The 20,324-nt window shown below is 48.6% G+C and overlaps 1 protein-coding gene across 5 annotated transcripts in view; it reads right to left on the bottom strand.

The window, feature by feature from the left end:
- Window positions 1-20,324, bottom strand: part of TBC1D16 (TBC1 domain family member 16) — an 88,855-nt gene that overhangs the window by 68,310 nt on the left and 221 nt on the right. For 4 of the 5 annotated variants that reach the window (XM_070389220.1, XM_070389221.1, XM_070389217.1 and 1 more), the window contains exon 2: window positions 687-932. In XM_070389220.1, coding sequence (XP_070245321.1) covers window positions 687-870 — 184 coding nt within the window. In that variant the 5' untranslated portion in view covers window positions 871-932. The remainder of the gene's footprint in view (window positions 1-686; window positions 933-20,324) is intronic. The other variant, XM_070389218.1, reaches the window with a different exon arrangement.

Here is a 20,324-nt window from a genome sequence, read left to right on the forward strand (position 1 = left end):
TCACCACAGGAAGAGTTGCCCACTCCTGGGACTCGGGACAGCCACAGAACTGGAGTGTCCCTCCAACAGCCCAGAGGGACTGGTAACTCCAGGCTCTGGTGTGGAGGGCCAGGAAAGAACTCTCCATCTCCATCTGTGCAGAGGCTAAGAGCTTCCTTCCCCCATTTCGAAACAGTGGATTTAAGCACAAAGGGTGCACAGGATCAATGATTTCCATGTCCCCAGCATCCCAGGCCTGCTTCACAACCTGCTCGGTCCTCATCCCACACTCTGGGCTGCAGGAAGGGATGAAACCACCAAGCCTGACCTGAGGGCTGTGTTCCCACCCACACTCAAGGGGGCCTGGGGGAAATCCCCCGCACCAGGCAGCTTCCTGAAGAAGACGATGCCCCACTTCCCTCCCTGCAGTCGGGGGGCTCCCACCTCCCAGCAGCCCTCTCACAGCAGCCCTGTATACATGAATGCCCTCTTCCATTGCAAACACAGCTAATTCCCCTTCGACCGTCCTGCCTCCCCTCTGTGAGTCAAATGTCACTGGTGTGCTTCCCAGATGGGGAAATTAGGGCAAACAGGGAAGTGATGCAGGAGCTTGCTAACTTCAGAGAGATCAGCCAGCTCTCCCCGGGCCTGGACCCCAAACCTTCTTCTCCCAGCCCGTGACCCCATGTTCCCTGCACCGGACTCACCTGGGTGGTGTTCCCCCAGCCCCTGCAGCCCCTCTGGGGGGTGCACACAGACATTGTTCTTGGAGTAGATGATCTCCCCATCCAGGACGGAGGGGGGCCCGCTGCCGCCGCCACCACCTGGGGTGAGGGTCAGGAGGTCCGAGGCTTTGGAGGAGGCCCGGCGAAGGAGGCGGCCCAGAGACATTGCCGAGGCAGTGTTTCCATCCTCCGCACACTTGGGCCCAGATGGGGCTCTTCCAGACCTGCCTGAGGGAGGAAGAGAGAGGACAGGCATGGCCCAAGGTCATCAACATGGACGGGGCATTCCTGGGGCAGCATCGTGTCCCACACCAGTAAGCGTAAACGGAAGCTATGCAACCACGGAAGGGGTCCTGCTAGCACAAGGCCATACAGAGGAAATGGGTTCTCAACTGTGGCGTGACGGACACTCGGGGCTGGGCCATTCTTAGTGGTGGTGGCTGTCCTGTGCCTTGTAGGGTGTTTTACAGCATCCGTGGCCTCGACTCACCAGATTCCACTAGCACCCGTTTCCACTATGACAACCAAAAATGTCTCCAGCATTGCAAATATCCTTCGAAGGCAAAATCACCCCATGAAGAACCAGTCTAGGGAACTCCCTGGCAGTGAAGTGGTTAGAACTGGGCACTTTCACTGCTGTGGGCCCAAGTTCAATCTCTGGTTGGGAACTAAGATCCCACAAGCCCAAAGTGTCCACCTCCTACAAAAGGACTGGTCTAGAGGAACCTGTTGGAGAAGGCGATGGCACCCCACTCCAGTACTCTTGCCTGGAAAATCCCATGGACGGAGGAGGCTGGTGGGCTGCGGTCCATGGGGTCGCTGAGTCGGACACGACTGAGCAACTTTACTTTCACTTTTCACTTTCATACACTGGAGAAGGAAATGGCAACCCACTCCAGTGTTCTTGCCTGGAGAATCGAAGGGATGGGGAGCCTGGTGGGCTGCCGTCTATGGGGTCATGCAGAGTCGGACACGACTGAAGCTACTCAGCAGCAGCAGCAGAGGAACTTGTTCCTACAGCAGTTCAGTCGCTCAGTCATGTCTGACTCTTTGCAACCCCATGGACTGCAGCACGCCAGGCTTCCCTGTCCATCACCAACTCCCGGAGCTTGCTCAAACTCATGTTTGTTGAGTCGGTGATGCCATTCAACCATCTCATCCTCTGTCATCCCCTTCTCCTGCCTTCAATTTTCCCCAGCAACAGGGTCTTTTCTAATGAGTCAGTTCTTCACATCAGGTGGCCAAAGTATTGGAGTTCCAGCTTCAGTATTAGCCCTTCCAATGAATACTCAGGACTTATTTCCTTTAGGATCGACTGGTTTGATCTCCTTGCTGTCCAAGGGACCCTCAAGAGTCTTCTCCAACACCACAGTTCAAGCAAGAATACTGGAGTGGGTTGCCAGGCCCTCCTCCAGGAGATCTTCCCAACCCAGGGGTCAAACTCAGGTCTCCTGCATTGCAGGTGGATTCTTTACCATCTGAGCCACCAGGGAAACCTCCAGGCTTTCTCTGCTCAGGGTTCACTACTGTGTCCATTCCTTCCTAAGGTTCTCAGCCCTCTGCTTCCCAGGGGGTGTCCTGGTTATCCCTCTTCCTTCCTACCCCTCCAGGTCTTCTCCATCCTCTCCTGACCCATGTATCATCATCCCAAAGCCCAACCTCTTGTCCTAACACATGCTGGCCGCCTCTGCTGGGAAGGGGACACAAGTGATAGACAAAGGACTCGAGTTAACACCCAACTCATTCTTTAAAAAAATAAACTAGGAATCAAAGAATCAGCTTGAGAACATATACAGAACTCCTAAAGACTCCCCGCAAAAAGGAGCAATATCCCAACTGAAAAAGCAGGCGATTCACAGAAGAGGAAACGGAGGGACTGAGAACATGAAATGAAAACCTAACACCTGACACACTGGCAAAAGCAATGTTAATTCCAGCAAAAATGAAACAGAAGCCCAGGCAGCAGCTATGTGAACCAACCAAATGCTCCTGTCCATGGAGCTCATGAAGGCTGCCTACCAAGCTGGGAGTGCCTACCATGGGCAAGATGTCATCTGTGTAAATGAACAGATGTTTGGAAAGCTAGTTCCTGGTCTGAGACCCAGGCCACACTGGGCAGGGTGCAGGCCAGCCTCAAAGGGTGAGGTGGCTGGAATGGGAGTGTCGCAGATGGGCTGCAATTCCAACTCTCAGAGAAAGAAACAAAAAAAAGACTTGAAGCCAATATGATAAAGTCATTGACTGGGAATAGATAAACAAAACAGAGTCTGCCCACATGATGGGGTATTACTGAGCCTTCAGAAGGAGAGAAATTCTGACACTTGCTACAACATGGATGGAACTTGAGGACATACTCAGTGAAACCAGCCAGTCACAGAAGGACAGATACTGTATTTACATGAGGTGCCTGGGACAGTCAAACACACAGAGACAGAGCACAGAAGGGTGGGTGCCCAGGGCTGGGTGAGGGCTGGGGAGTTAGAGTTTAATGGGGAGAGTTACTGTTTGGGAAGATGAAGAAGTTATGGAAATGGATGCTGGTGATGGCTGCACAACATAGACCCAAATGTCCCCCGTGCTGCTGAACTGTCACTTGAAAATGGTTAAGACCCCAGAGTCCTCACCACCAGGGAATTCCCTGTGTCATGTATATTTTACCACAATAAAGTTTTTTTAAATTATCAACTGCAGGAGGTTCTCAGGGTAAATTATATCGTTCTTCGCACTTTCTGCATTTTGTAAACTTACCCCTAAATCCAGGGCTGATTTAGGATGGTCCCTAAATGGAGTTCTCTTTGTGTCCAGTGCTTGGACAGTTTCTTGGGGCAGACGGCAGGGACGAGGGGGCCATCTGGCTCAGCAGGGGAGGGGTGGTCTTGGCGCTAATTTCCTTCAATGTCTTGGGACCAGGCGGCTGAAGGCTGGATCCTCAGCCCCTTATGGCTCTCTGGTTGCCCCTCTGAGCCCCTTGCTCTGATCTCCCCTCTACCTGTATACTTCCAGTTATGTCTGGGGCTACTAACTCTCCCAAACACAGTTCCATGGCACCCCCACCCCCCGGAGCCACCCTTCCATCCCTGCACCTTTACCTAGAGAAATCCACCACTCTTTTCTCTGTCATTGCTGAAGTTCCTAAGGGACCAGCCCTGGGGACCCAGGACCAGCTGGGGTCCTTGCCTTCTCATCCAAGAAGCCCCTCCATCTCGGCCATGTCCAGGGTCCCGAATCCACCCCTTCTCAGGCATCCCCCAAGCCTGAGACCCCACTTTCAATGTGGGTTACAGAATCAAGTTGACCCCTCAGCCCCAGAAATGGTAAGCTGGCTCTGTAAAGGGCCAGAAAGGAAATATTTTTGGCTCTGTGGGCCCAATGGTCACCATGGAGACTACTCAACTCTTCCCTGTTGTGTGAAAGTAGGCAGTTCTCAGGCAGCTGTGACTGTGCTCCCACCAGACTGTTTGCTTCCCTGGTGGCTCAGATGGTAAGGAATCTGCCTGCAATGCAGGAGACCCAGGTTCAATTCCTGGGTTTGGAAGATTTCCTGGAGAAGGGAATGGCTACCCACTCGAGTATTCTTGCCTGAAGAATTCCATGGACAGAAAAGCCTGGCAGGCTACAGTCCATGGGGTCATAAAGAGTCAGACATGACTGAGAGACTAACACTTTCACCTCATTTCACTCACGCCAGTTCCATATAATTCTGATGTCACACAGGAAAATCCTTCGATTTTTTCCAGTCATTTAATATGTCATAACCAAGCTTCCCTGGTGGCTCAGTGGTAAAGAATCTGCCTGCCAATGCAGGAGACATGGGTTCCATCCCTGATCTGGAAAAATGCCACCGAGCAACTAGGCCCGTGTGCCGCAACTACTGAGCCTTGTTCTGAAGCCTGGGAACCACAACTACTGCGCCCACATGCTGTAACTACTGAAGCCCAAGCGCCCTAGAGCCCATGCTCCACAGCAAAAGAAGCCACTACACTGAGAAGAAGCCCATGCACCACGAGAGAATAGCCCCTGCTCACTGCAACTAGAGAAACGCCCTCGCAGCAACCAAGACCCAGCATAGCCAAAAATAAACTCAGTAAATAAAATTATGAAAAACAAATGTCAGAACCAGCCTTAGCCCGTGCACCGTACAAAACAGGCAGAAGGCTGGATTTGGTTCACGGGCTACACGTGGCCAACCCCTGGCTCAGACCACTTTCTGGAGACTCAGGGTAGGGCTGTTCCTTGCTACCCAAACCCCCTCCAGGCCAACTTTTGGGGAAGCCTTCTGTCCTCCCCAGGTTGAGGGGGCGTCTCCCTTGTCTTAACCACTGAGTTCTCCTGCCTGAACACACAACATCTGACCAAGATTCGAAACTTAAATCACACTGGAACCTACACATCAGAATATGTGTTTTCTTTCCAATTAATTACCTGATAAAGCTATATTCCAATTCTAATGATGACTTCATTCCATTCGTCTAGAATATTTTTAGAATTCAAGAATCACTCCAGAATTACAAGATCAGTTAATGAGCCATTCAAGAAAATGAATTCCCCTCTCCAGATCAGCACTGCCCAGGAGACATACAATGTGAGGCCTCATATGCAATTTTAAATTTCCTAGTAGCTGCACTTTTAAAAAGTAAAAAGAAAGAAATGAGGGAAATTCATTTTAACAATATGTTTTTAGTTAAGCCATTATATCCCCAATAGTATCACTTCAGCGTGTAATCAATATGGAAAAATTACTGATGAGCTATTTTACATTCTTTACATCTCCAGAGTCTGGTTTATATTTTGAACATAAGCACACCTAGGTTCAGACCAGCCGTGGTCCAGGTGCTCAGTGGCCTCCTGGGGCCCACAGCCTCCGGGTGGGCAAGACTGGGGCAGGGCTGGGGCCCTACCTCCTTCTGAGCCTCAAATGGTATTACTAATACTTAGTGTAATTGCCCTAACTGCCAGAATGAGCTGCAAACAACGCTCAGCTGATTCCAAAAACCACACCATCTTTAAGTGAAGACGGTTTGCCACCGTTGAGGATAATCAAAAGAATGTGCTGAAAGCTCTGAAGGGGATTCCAAAATACAAGTGTTCACAATATAGCATTTTCCCCACATCGGCTGTGAAATCCCACTGCAGCCCTGGGAAACGAGTCCTAGCAGCACAGTTTTGCAAACGAGAAAACATGTACTGTACACCCCAAGTCACTCAGTGAGCGACACACCTGGACGGGAGAACTTTGTCCTCTGTGCTTGGAGTTCCAGCTCCTAGGTGCCCCCACCCAGCCTGGGTAAGCAAGGACAATTCCCCAGCTCCACCCACAAGGCTGTTCAAGGGTGGGAGATAATCTGCTTCTCCGAGATCCCACAAGTCTGTTAAACATTAGCCACAAATATTTACTCTCTTCAGAAAATGTTCATTTATTTTTTTCAATGTATTTGTTCCTTCATGAACCTATTTCGTCTCAATTAAAACTGGTTCCCAATCTCTGCTCTCTTTCAAACTAGAAGTGGAGACTCCTTGACCTATTTTTTTTAAAGCTTTTTCTTTTTTTAATTATGCAAAGTGTTCAGAGAAGTGTCAATATAAAGAACACATGTCCCTGAACTCACAACAACCCAAAAATATCTGTGTATTTTCTACTATCTTCTGTGTCTATCTTAACAAAACAAAACCACCTACTGGAATTATATCATATCTTGCTTTCTGTTATAACATATTTTTCCATGTGTTAGAAGCAAAAATGTGTCCCCTTAAAATTCATATTAAAGTTCTCACCCCCACATTTCATGTGTGTGTGTGTGCTAGTTGCTCAGTCGTGTCTGACTCTTTGCAACCCCAGGGACTGTAGCCTGCCAGGCTCCTCTGTCTGTGGAATTCTACAGGCAAGAATACTGGCGTGCATTGCCATTCCCTTCTCCAGACCCTGGGATCGAACCCAGGTCTCCTGCATTGCAGGCAGAGTCTTTACCATCTGAGCCACAAGGGAAGCCCCTACACTTTATAATTCAACATTATTTGAAAGTAGCTTCTATATAGAGATAATCAAGTCAGAATTAGGTCATTAGGGTGGGCCCTGATCCAGTGGCTGGTGTCCTTTATTTTATTATTATTTTGAAGAATATTTGTTTATTGGGCTGTACCAGGTCTCAGTTGCCGCACTCAAGGTCTTTAGTTGCAGCCTGTGGGATCTAGTTCCTTGATCAAGGATCAAACCCAGGTCCCCTGCATTGGGATCTTGAAGTCTTTGCCATTGGTTCACCAGGGAAGTCCATGGTGCCATTTAAAAAGAGGACATTTGGAGACAGACACAGGTATACAAGGAGAATGTAGCGTGAACATGAAGACAACTCTCTACAAGCCAAGGAGGGAGGCCTCAGAAGGAACCAACCCTTCAAAATCTCAGGTCTCCTGACTCTGAAACTGTAAGAAAACTGATTTCTGTTGCTTAAGACACCCAGTTTGTGGTACTTTTTATGGCAGTCACAGAAAACTAATACACCATATTATTAACTAATTAAAAAATCCAAAATGTCAACCCTCCATCTTAACCGCTGTAAATATATTACAAGAATGCACCATCCTTGAACCAGCCACCGTCACCAGATATTTGTCTTCCAAATAGTGGCTACCTAAATAATAAACTTCACATTTTTATGCAGAAATCTTCATCTGTATTCTGTTTTCCTAGGTTAATTTCTGGGATTGCTATTTCCTTGGGAGGCCAAACTGATATAATGTCCAGTGGATTTCTAAAAAGGTATCCAAGTTTTGAGGGATTTGACTTTTTGCTAATTTGGTCATTGCAAAATGGTTTTCTGATAATCCATTTGCTTGAGTGGGTTGCCTTATTTGTATTAAACATTTGTGTTCTACCTGTGAATTGTCTATTGGTGTACTTTGCCAATATTTCTGCTGGGGTGTCGGAATCCTTATTGATAGGAAAGAAATATTTATATAGCAAAGATCTTAATCTTAATCTTTTGCTGTATGTATATTTTCCCTAATCTGTTGTTTGCCTTTAAATCGTGTTACCTATTTTGAAATACAGACGTTTTAAACATCCAGGCAAACCGATGGTAACTTTCCCTTAGTGATTTCTTTTTATCAGTTTTACACTTTATATCATTCTTCCCAAGCCAAAAATCCATTAATTGTTGGCTTATATTTTCATCTAATTTTCTCATGGTTCCATTTTCAATGAACTACTTCTGATATTTCAAAAAGTCTAATTCAAAGTATACATTTACCTGAAAAAAATCACACATTCACCAGCTCATTGAATGAGTGTTTGTGTTGTTTTTATCACTATTTCCCATTTTTATTGTATACTATTATTTGATTAAAAAATAGGGAGATCAATTAAAGCTTAATAAAACTTGGATACTTGTCATATACAAACTTATGAGAAATTTTAAAAAGGTGGGGGAGGGGGATATGGGGGAAGGGGAGGGTCATGTTAACCTCTTTCCCCAGCAACCACCCCCACTCCACTGCAGCACCACCGTTACAGTAAATTTCAGAAACTCGATGGCCTTCCCTTCACACCATCGATCATGGAAGCCCCTCTCCTCTGTGGGGACTGGCAGCTCCCCCGGGTGTACCGTAAACCAGGCTCTGCTCATAGGCAGCTGACATGGTGACTGCACCAGGCCAGTGCAGTCCTTCTCAGGATCCGCCAGCCACAGCTTCTTCATCTGGGCCAAAGCAAGGAGCCCAGAGCAAGCTCTCCAAACATGCCCTGCCTGCCCACATCCCCACCCCCTGCAGTCCTTTCCCCTGGAATCCCCCTTACTGCCTTATTTTGCTTCTGTTGAGATGGCTTGTTGCTATTTAGAAGGCAAGGCCCATGTATCCAGAATGCCTCACCCAGCGGGGCCTGCCAGGGGCCCCTCACCTGCACCCAGGCCAAGAGTGACAATCGCCTGTCACATAGTGCCCCCCAGCTCCACAGTCACAGCTTGTGTCTGGTGGCCAACCTCCATAGGGAAGCCAGGCAACACACGAGTCCACAGAGGTTGGGTTCCTTGCTTGGTGTGAATTTCTATTCTGCTCCTACCATCCGTGTTGGCAGATTCCTAACTTGGCAGTTCTATCCGAGTCCTCCAGCTGGTGAACATAAATCTGAGTTTACCCCTACCCTGTCGGAAGAGAGGGAAGGAAAAGAATCCCAGAGAGCACAGTTGCTGAAAGGCCTCCACCTCCCGGATGAGAATGGAGGCCCTCCCTGCGCAAAGCTCAGGACAGCGCCCTTGGGGTGCAGCTGCCCCAAATCGAGCAGAGCTGCTAAGAGAGCAGGGCTCATCCAGAACAGCACCGATGTCCAGAGGCTCTAAGGTTACCTGATGAAGTGCTTCTCCAAAGCAGGGGGCTTTAAGAAACTCGGAGGACAAATCCCTACACTCTGACCCAGCAGATCTGCGGGAGGGGGCACCCAGGTGCCACCATCACCATGTGAGACTGGGAACCATTCACCTACTACTCCCCTGAACCCCCAAGGAAGGCAGAGAATCGGGCTCTGACAGGAGGCAGACCAGCCCCTCTGCTGCTCAGGCTGTGCTGTTATCAGCACAATTAATGACATGTCAGTGGCTGCCCAGGGCCTTCCCCCACTGCCTCCTCTGGTGTGTCACCAGTTGGATGTTAAGTGTTGGGTGGATTCAAGACTGCAGAAGGCCTGTCCCCTGCCCGCAGCCCAGCACCTGTCACTGGGTTAATAAACGTGGCTTGGGCCCACGTGTTACCCAGAGTAGAGGAACGTGCAGCTCTGTGTCTAGGGATGCGAAACAGAAGGAGCCAGCCTGGAGAATGGCCTTCAGAGACCTCCTGCAAGGAGGCCCCTGGGCTTCAGTGCCCACTGGTCTGGCAACGAGACCTGACGAACAGTGGGCTGGCTGGGAGCAGCTCCTCGTGTCCCCACCTGTCCCTCAGGGGTGTTCCTATGACCCCGGGGTGGTGGAAAGGTTTATGATCAGAGCCATGTGGCTCCTGCTTCACAGATAAGCCACACATGTGCAGAGCAGTGTCCAGCTCCTTTAGGGTCCCTAGATCCACCCGGGGAGAAGGCAATGGCACCCCACTCCAGTACTCTTGCCTGGAAAATCCCATGAATGGAGGAGCCTGGTAGGCTTCAGTCCATGGGGTCGCTAAGAGTCGGGCACGACTGAGCAACTTCACTTTCACTTTTCACTTTCATGCATTGGAGAAGGAGATGGCAACCCACTCCAGTGTTCTTGCCTGGAGAATCCCAGGGACGGGGGGAGCCTGGTGGGCTGCTGTCTCTGGGGTCGCACAGAGTCGGACACGACTGAAGTGACTTAGCAGCACCAGCAGCAGCAGATCCACCCGACCAGACCCCTGGGAAGCAGCGGGCCCCTTTGTACTACTGTTAAGTCCCCCGCCTAGATTTCTAACATCGGGCTGTCCTGGCCCTTCAATGTCCACTGCCGGAATCATTTCCTCTGTGTCGACCATTGAAGGGGAAGTTGTGTCCGGAGCAGAGTACACGCCTGGGCTTCTGACAGGCTTGGTGAGGAGTTAGAAGGCCAGAGGCTGGGGGAGCGCTGGGAAGAGGGTTCGGTGGAGCAGGGTGGGGATGAGGAGGGCCTGCCCCCCCACTCCCCTGACCAGCTGTCTCCCGGCGGAGCCCACATCACGTTCCTCTCCCAGCCCCTCTGCTTGCAGGCTCTCAGGCTTCAGTGATTGGCCTTAGAGAGGAAAAGTCTTGGCCTTGGGGCCAATCCCACCTTCAAGCCGCACCTACAGCTCCCATGGGCACCCTCTGAACACTTGCCACCCTCTCCTGACCCTGAGGCTATGTCCTAACTAGGAGCCCCCAGAGGGTTCAACAGGCTGGGGGCGGGGCAGGAGTTGGAGCCAAGCCGAGACAGGGGGGCAGCCTGGGAAGGGCCCCCTGTCTCCTCCAAGGTACACTCCTGGGGTCCGTGGGGAGCACATGACTGCTCCAGAGCAGGGTCCACATCACAGCCAACAGGAGGGGCAGCTGGAACTTTTCTGGGGTGCACTACACAAGGGTCACGGCTCTGAAGGAGATGGTGGAGGCGATCCTTCAAAGACGTCAGGGCTGGGGCTCAGGCCAAGGAAAAGGGTCATTGCCAGGCCAGAGGGGGGCTGATGCGTCCAGTTCAGTTCAGTTCAGTCGCTCAGTCATGTCTGACTCTTTGCGACCCCATGAACTGCAGCACGCCAGGCCTCCCTGTCCATCACCAACTCCCGGAGTTCACCCAAACTCATGTCCATCGAGTTGGTGATGCCATCCAGCCATCTCATCCTCTGTCGTCCCCTTCTCCTCCTGCTCCCAATCCCTCCTAGCATCAGAGTCTTTTCCAATGAGTCAACTCTTCACATGAGGTGGCCAAAGTATTGGAGTTTCAGCTTTAGCATCAGTCCTTCCAAAGAACACCCAGGACTGATCTCCTTTAGAATGGATTGGTTGAATCTCCTTGCAGTCCAAGGGACTCTCAAGAGTCTTCTCCAATACCACAGTTCAAAAGCATCAATTCTTCGGTGCTCAGCTTTCTTCACAGTCCAACTCTCACATCCATACATGACTACTGGAAAAACCATAGCCTTGACTAGATGGACCTTTGTTGGCAAAGTAATGTCTCTGCTTTTGAATATGCTGTCTAGGTTGGTCATAACTTTCCTTCCAAGAAGTAAGCGTCTTTTAATTTCATGGCTCCAATCACCATCTGTAGTGATTCTGGAGCCCCCCAAAATTAAGTCTGACACTGTTTCCACTGTTTCCCCATCTATTTCCCATGAAGTGATGGGACCCAATGCCTAGGGACCCATAAAATGGAGGAGAGACTGGTAGGAAGGGAGGCAGAGCTAATCAAGGGCCTGACCCCTGCACCGTGGGCTGGGATGACAGAGGCTGTTTGGAAGGAGCCATTGGGAGGAGTAGGAACAGGTATGCAGAAAAGCTCCTGGCCAGAGGAGTGGCCCGGGTGGAGGGGAGGGAAGAGTCCTGGAGATGGATGTGGGTGATGGCCGCACAAGGATGAGAATACATTTAATGCTGTAGAATTATGTGCTTCAAAGTGTTCAGTATTCAAAATCTGCTGTGTGTACTTTATCACAGGGAAAAAATAGTAATAATAGTGGAACCTGGAGAGGGTGTACAGATTCTCCGTTCCGCCCTAAAAAAATAACAATATTAATCTTTTAAAAAAACGTCTGGAAAAAAAAAAGAAAAAATAAATAAATAAATAAAAAATAAAAAAACGTCTGGGACCAGGAAGCTTGCAGCCAAAGAGGCCAGGATGAAGTGGAATGGTATGGATGGAGGAAAGGAAAAGGACAGGGAGCTTGAGGCCAGTAACAAAGGAAGCTCAGGTCCCTGCACTGAGGGCAGGCTGCCAGCAGCAATGCCAGGGCCTGGCAAAGACCAAGCAACCCGATGACAGATCTTCTAATGTCCCCGAATCCACAAGATGCATGACCTTGAACAGTTCTTGAGCAGATGTGCAGAGCAGTTTATACCCGGGGTCTTTGGGACCTGGAGTCCTGCAGGGAACGATTCCCACCCCACTGGGAGACCAGAAAACTGTGCTCCGGAAAGGTTGCCAGGTACAGAACCTGGAGCAAGCAGAACACCCAGGTCCCCTTCACAGATCTGGGGTCTTTCTATGGGCCAGTCTGACTCTCCTCCTTACCTGGATAGAGGTGGGGACCTGGAGAGGGTGTACGGAGAGGACCTGTACAAGGGGACCCTCTCGTACAATCTAAAACTGCTACCAGCAGAGATCCTGAGACACACAAAACCAGTGATGTCTATAGTCAGAAACAGCTATCTGACTTTTTGCATCTCTACTAAGGATTCAGTGTTAATTGAAATAAAAAAGCAGCTTGAGATGCTCAAAGCACTTTGTACCAATATTATAAATCCTCTCCCAAATCCTGAGAGATGAAGGGTGGATAGAGAAACAGCTCCAGGTAGAACCATGACAACGATTTAAAAACAAAAAACAAAAAACAAAATCTCATTCTCCTTGAATGCATTCATTTAATATTTTTACTTTTAAAATGGTTACGTTCTTAGCAGTATTGTTGATCTTAGATTATAAGCTCCTGAGCCCACGACATCTCTGAGAAGTTCCTTTTACGAAGGGCTATCTTCAGTAGAGTTCCAAATGCCATGTTTTTGTTGATGGAAAGGAGAGCGATGCCAACCTGGCAGTTGGCACAAGGAATACAGAAATGGAGTCAGGCCAAGATCTGGAATGTGCATTAGCTTGAGTATGCAAAAAAAGGCAATGATTTTAAAAGATATAAAATAAAAATGCCAGTGCTGGCTTTTAACCATCTCTGATCAATGTATGAATACACGTTGAATTCTGTGCTGCTCTGAGCCATCAGAAACCACTGGGTAGGACCACATTTTTTACAAAATAGGCTATTGTATAATTTGAAAGAAAAGATCAACTTGGCCTCTCCTCAGAAAACACACACACACACATACACACACACGCTCATGAAACAAAAGACTGCAGAAACTCCTAGACTAGGGAGTCATTCTTCCTATTAACCTGCAACTCCTTAAGAATTAGAACATCTTTGAGAACTATTCTTGGTCCTCCGTGACTTGCAGGAGTAAGTCACACTGGTGATGAAGGTAGCTCAAGTTTGCTTCCAGGAGGAGAGAGGTTTTGAGGTGGCTGGAGAGTGGGGAGAGGGTGCCAATAGAAGAGAGATGTCAGAAACCGCAGCAGCCCCAAGAGAAGCAGGGTGGGGCCTGGGAAGGATAGCAGATTTCTTCTCTCCCAGCCCTGTTCAGAACTGGCCCTGACATGCTGGGTTGGAGCCAGTGGGCAGCAGCAGGCCTGCTGTTAACCACACATGTTCCCTCCTCCCTCCCCAGGAGCCACGTGGCCACTGACACTTGGCCCAGAGGAAGCGAGGCTTTTTTAACTCCACATGGCAGTGGTGGGGTGGGGCTCTCCTCTAGCTAATATTTACAGGGGTAAAGTTAAGAATCTATTACCTTCCCTGGTGGCCCAGTGGTTAAGAATCTGCCTGCCAATGTAGGGGACATGGGTTTGATCCCTGGTCTGGGAAAATCCCACATGACCCGGAACAACTAAGCCCGTGAACCACAACTACCGAAGCCCGTGTGCCTAGAGCCCGTGCTCTACAATAAGAGAAGTCGCTGCAATGAGATACCCGTGCGTTGCAACAAAGAGTAGCCCCCACTTTCCGCAACTAGAGAAAGCCCAAGCACAGCAACAAGGACCCAGCACAGCCAAAAGAAGCCTGAAGAATTCTTTTTTAAAAAAGAAACTATTACCCCAAATTCATTCCCCAAGATTTAGTGATTTAGACCCAGCGAAAGTCCTCCTAGATAGGGAGGTAAAGTCACCAAAAAAGACAGAAATGAGCAAAACACAGATGCAGAAATGACATCCTTTAGAAAAGACTCAAGTCTCCCTTCCTGCTTCCTTCACAAAGCACTTCTATCCCCAGTGTATTGGCTACTGTAACAAGTCACCACAAAAATAGAGACTTACAACAATACAGTGTATTATCTTGCAGTTCCAGAGGCCAGAGGTCAACCCAGGTCTCACTGGGCTAACCTCAGGTGTCAGCAGGGCTGGGTTCCTTCCTGAGGTTCCAAGGGACAATCCATTCTCCTGTCTTTTCCAGCTAGAGTCCACGTACATCCCTTGGCTCATGGCCCCTTCCTTCTCTTTCAAAGCCAGCAGTGCAGGTGCTGTTTTTCTCATAGGGCATCACTCTGACACTGACTCTGGCCCGGTCTTTCACTTTCAAGAACCCTGTGATGACACGGCCTCACTGGATAATCCAGGACAATCTCTCCACATCACAGTCAGCCAATAGGCAACTTTAATTCCATCTGCAACTTGAATCCCCTTTGCCACATGACCCAATACAGTCACAAGGTCCCAGAACTAGGAAGTAACATCTGGACATCCGGGACTGCTCTTCTGCCAACCACATCACACCAAGGACACTGTAAAGAGCTGACTTCTAACTCTCCAGGGGACTTTCCATCTCCACTGTCCATCAAACTTCCATTCAGAGCAACTAGCCTTTAAGCAATACGATGAGAACCTGGGCCTAGACGTTGCAGAGGGGAGACCCAGCCTCTGTGACAGCTGGACAGGACAGAGGAAAGCTGTGCACAGACAAGTGCCAGAGCCTTGGTTCCTGTGCTGGTGTAAGGCGCTGGTGGTGGTTTAGTCACCAAATCGTGTCCAACCCTTTTGCGACCCCATGGACTGTAGCCCGCCAGGCTCCTCTGTTCATGGGATTTCCCAGGCAAGAATATTGGAGTGGGTTGCCTTCTCCAGGGGGATCTTCCCAACCCCATACCTCTCCTGCATTGCAGGCAAATTTTTTACCACTGAGCCACCAGGGAAGCCCCTGTGCTATTGTAAGAAGCTGCATCAATTCCCAAATGGAAAACAAATAGAGCAAAGGTGCAGACACCTCTTGAACCTTTCTAAGAAGACGAAAGAAACAGGGCAGCCTGGATCCGGCAGGAGGGAGGCTCTGCCCAGACTTCTCCCGTTCACTGTTCTGTGCCATGTCCCTGCCGCAAGGCCACCCTGGGTCAACAGGACAAGTGTGGTCCTGGCAGCTCATGATCTGGCAGTTCCCGCACACCTGCCACAGCCCACGTCCACTGTGACAGCTGTCCATTGCAGCGAGGGGGAAGCAGGTAGGGAGTGGGGCTGATGAACCCTTAGGGGGATGTGTTGTGTGGCAAAGCCCACAGGTGATTCTTCCCCCGAACTTGCCACTGTCACACTGCTCAGGAGCAAACTGCTCTGAGCTCTGGTCACCTGCCAGATGACCAGAAGAAACTGGTTCATCTGCTTTGCCCTCAAAGACCAATCAACACAGAGCAGGGACAAGGTAATGCCATCTTAAACACGAGCTAGGCACATGCAAACAAGGAATGTTTTCCTCTCATAAAACATCTGCTGCTAATACACTTCACAAGAGGCCCCGATTTTCTCTCCCAGAACCAGGCACATGCACCGCAGTCTTTTTGGGAACATCCAGTTTTGCAGTTCAATAGGTGATATAAATATTGCAGATCAGGAACCTTTTCTTTGGGGTGCACAGTTTGGGGAAGTTGGGTCTCCTTCAGTCTCGTTGCCCAGATAAGACACCTGGGAGCTGATATCACCCCTCTTCTTATTTGCATTTAAGTTCAAATTATGGGATCATTGCAGAAGAGAAATATATTTGCTGCACTTGCATTTTGCATTCAGGATTAACATGGAAAAGATCGTGGCCCAAAAATAGGGCTGCTGTGCATGGGGCCCTCTGTGTTGAAGTGAGGACAACACAGTCGACTTGCAGTTAAATCGAAGGAACGAAGTTTAGGGCAGAAATCCTAGAGCTGGGGCCCTGGGCCAACTGCCATAAGGAAAAAGGACCCTCAAGAGGCCGTAACTGGAGAAGACAGTTAAAGAAACGAAGGTGAGGGAAGATCTGGTGGCCTGCTTAGCTGTTTTTCCTCTCCCAACTGTCCAGTTGTCACTTTGATTATCGCCCACTCCTTGGAAAACCCCAAAGCCTCTGCCTGTCCAGAGAAAGACCATCTGCTGCCCATGCCCCTGGACAGAAAATACCCTCAAACCACCTCCCCCAACGCGCCAAGGAAGGCAGGCCTGCAAGGAGAAACAGGCTTAAAGATGAGTCAGGATCCACACTGAGGAAGGACTAAACCCAAAAAGCAAGGAAAAGGGTAAAGCCAACCAGGAAACCACTGACCAACCACAAAGTGGATGAGGGGCATCTGACCTGTACATTGTGCCTATAAACTTTAACACAGAGAGGTTCTCAGTGTCTGTGGCAAAGGAGTAGGTAATGCACCACAAAACAGAAATCAAACTAGGGGAGAACATACTGACAACACTCCCGGAATGCAACACACTTGATCTTGCTCAGGGAAAGCATTTTAGCTCTAGAAACTGAAAAACCAGGACTTCCCTGGTGGTCCAGTGGCTAAGATTCTGTGTTCCTAATGCAGGGGGCCTGGGTTCGATCCCTGATCAGGGAACTAGATCCCACATGCTGCAACTATGACCCGGCACAGCCAAATGAATATTTAAAAAAAGAAGAAATTGAAAAATCGTAAAGGTATCAAATGCCATCTGATAGATATGTCCTTTGTCCTGATTCCAATGCCAGAGAGTGTAACAACCAATTTATCAACCACTTGAATTCAGGGTCACTCAGTGGAAAACCAGAGCAAACACCAAAGTGTGCAAGCAGGTTCAGACACAGGCTCAGGGTGCACCCCGGTGATGGTGGTCTCTATAGGAGCTAATCTAGAATGAGCATGGCTACCACATCTCCGTATGCAGTCAGGTGAGTCCATACAGACCCCTCATCTTGTATATCAGCTCTGCTGCTGCTGCTGCTGCTGCTAAGTTGCTTCAGTTGTGTCCGACTCTGTGAGACCCCATAGATGGCAGCCCCCCAGGCTCCCCCGTCCCTAGGATGCTCCAGGCAAGAACACTGGAGTGGGTTGCCATTTCCTTCTCCAATCAGCTCTAAACACCTGGAAAGACTCTCCGTTGGAGGCTCAGGCAGAGAAGGGCGTGCCATTCAGATTGGATAATGCATTTGGGTTCTTTCAGTTCTTTCCTTGTGCTAGCCGTACAACTGAGGTTACTACACGCAGACGGAGAACTTGATCTTTTTTTTTTTTTTTAACAAGTCTTAAGTGCCTGATTTCTCCTCTCTGAGGATGGCTATATCGGTTCAGAAGATGGAGTAAAGGACATGGTTCAGATCACATATCATCAAAGCAGATTTATTAGAGATGCAAGACCAAGTGCCCAGAGGACACGTGGGTGGTTGCTAGCATCAAAACCACCAACACGGAAGTGAGTGGGAAAAGATTCCCTATGTCATTTGCGAGGAGGTGGGGGTGGGCTGGGAGAAGTACGTGCTTTCTTTGTGCAATGGCCTCATCAACATTCATCAATCTAATACAAATACAATAGAACAATGTACAATAACTATGTACACCAATAAAACCAACCTCCACTGCTACAGATCCTTCATGTTTAAAGTCATCCTCCCCAACTGCACCACTGTAGGAAGCTAATTCACTAATTTTATAGGAGAGGATTCAGGCCTGTGGAGAAAACTGGGGACCCTCGGCCGGACGTGGAGGGACAAGTTAAAATCTCTACTCCAGATTTGCGTGGCCAGGCAACCTGGTCACCCTGGTCCCTGGTCGGCCCAGGGGGACCCAGCACCCCACAATATAAAGAGTGTAAATATATCTCTGGGGAAGGAAATGGCAACACATTCAAGTATTCTTGCCTGGAAAATCTCATGGACAGAGGAGCCTGGCGGGATACAGTCCATGGGGTCGCAAAGAGTTGGACACAACTTAACAACTGAGCACACAGGAAGTTTTATTTCTTCTTTGGGTAACTATTGTTTGCACTCAAAAGAATCACAGTTTACAATTATTTTAACTTGTATTTGTATTATTTTAAAATATAGTAGTTTTTTAAATCAAACCAGTTGATTTTGTAATAATAAATGCCCACATTTTAAAACTAAAAAAAAAAAGAAAGACTCTAAATATATCTAAATGGAGAATTCCACTTCTGCTTATGATCAGCTTTCCACCTGATGAACCACATATACAAGGAACCAAAAAACAAAACCAAATATTTTTACCAATCTAGTTAAATGTGAAAAATCCAAACAGTGGTCATTAATAATAATTAAACACTTATAATTAACAAGAACTTTAAATGAGCCAGGTACTAGGTACTTTAGATAACTGTTGCAACAGAACTTTGTGACAGGTTGTATTACTCCCATTTTACAGATGGAGAAACCAAGGCACAGTAACATTAAGTCAGTCCTATGTACTGGGTTGGTATTCAAATCCAGCAGTCTATATTTGGAGGCCATGTTTTAAACCCAGGCACTGAGCTACCCAAAACCTGAGCCAGGGAGACCAGCAGTTGTAGGTAGGGTTCTACAAACCCAGCGGCTATCATCTCAGATGCCTTTACACTGAGGCCTGGGGGCTTTTTATAGACTCAACTGAATTGATACTAGCAGCTAGTGGTGACATCGGTTAGTCCCCACTCTCTCGAATGTTTATGAATCACTTGGCAGAGTGAACCATGTTATTCTAAGTCCCTAGGGCAGGGAGAATGTGCGCATGTGAGTGGTAGGGGCAAGAGGGGAGGCAGTGTGGTACAGTGGTTTTGTGGCACAGTGTGGTACAGTGGAGTTGGAGCATCCTGGGCCCAAGGCCTGTATTTCTGTCACTCCGGGATGCATGAACTTGGGAATTTAAATGTCGGTGTTTCTACCTGTAAAATGGGGATCACTTCAGTTCCTGATTTTATGGGTTTAATTCATGCAAAATAATCAGAATCTATTTACATAACAATCATCATGGCTGGAGGATTAAAAAATTCCACTGACAAGAACTTTCCTTAGTCATATTCTGAGACTCTGCTCTCCACAAATGCTCTACAAGCCAAGTGCACTCAGCAGAGAACAAGCCTTCCGATACCAACAGCACATGGCGGTGAACGAGTTTCACAGTTAATACTAAGAGGCTTTCTCACTTTAATAATCTTTTCTTTGCAAAGTTTTCCTGGTTCTTAAAAGTGTTTAATGTTTGCTAGTCAACTAAATATTGATGTTTCTAGTGGGGGAATTTCTAAAACAAACACACAGATTTTTTTTTTTTTTTAAGTTTTCTAATCAATTTGTGACAGATTTAGAATGGAATTCTCCAATCTGGGCCTTTGCCCCTGCCCTTTGATAATATGCTCCATCATACGGCTGGTTTTTGAGAACCAGTTCCCTCTTTACAGACATAGGAATTGGTGCCTGCAGGTGGTAAAGAAGGATCAATGGGACCAGACACAGGGGCTGGCCTGGCTTCTCCTATGAACTTGAGGAGGCAGTAAAACAAACTTCATGGTAAGAAAAGTGAACGTATTGTGTCGTTTTCTGTTTCTGAATAGAATCTGAACTAGGTTGTGGCCAACATATGACACCAACTTCCGAGTGTGGGAATAACAGGATTTCAAGATTCATGGCTTCTGGCAGCGTGCCTTAGGTTATATTTAGAAATCTTAAATTGCCGGGGTTTTTTTTCTTTTCCCTTTTTCTTTTCTTTCTTTTTATTTTTTCTTCCTTTCTTTTATTATTATTTAAGAAAAGATCAAGAGGAAGAGCTCGGGCCTAAAGGGTGTGAGTTTCCTGACCTGAGGCTCTTAAACAGCCAGACCACCCACCCCAAGGCCAGGAATGTTAAGCGCGCGCCCCGTGCGGGTGAAACACACACTTTGGGGGGCTGTGTCGGCAAACGGCGGGCCCCTACAAGTTCTCATTCGCGTGCTCTGACGATCCAGCCAGACAAAGACCGCAAGTTCTCCGGACCAAAGATTCAGACAGCCTGAGACCGAGTCTCCTCGAATTAGGCCCACTCCCTGCCCGGGGCGCCAGAACCCGCCGCGGATGGGGCCCTCAGGGAGCTCCCCGCGTGATCCTGCCGCCCCACTCCTGCTCTGGCCCTGCACCTCTCTGCGCTGCGGCCAGACCCCGGCCCCTCCCGGGCCCCGCGGCTGCAGG

The sequence above is a fragment of the Bos mutus genome, chromosome 19, assembly GCF_027580195.1.
Source record: "Bos mutus isolate GX-2022 chromosome 19, NWIPB_WYAK_1.1, whole genome shotgun sequence".
NCBI lineage: Eukaryota > Metazoa > Chordata > Mammalia > Artiodactyla > Bovidae > Bos > Bos mutus.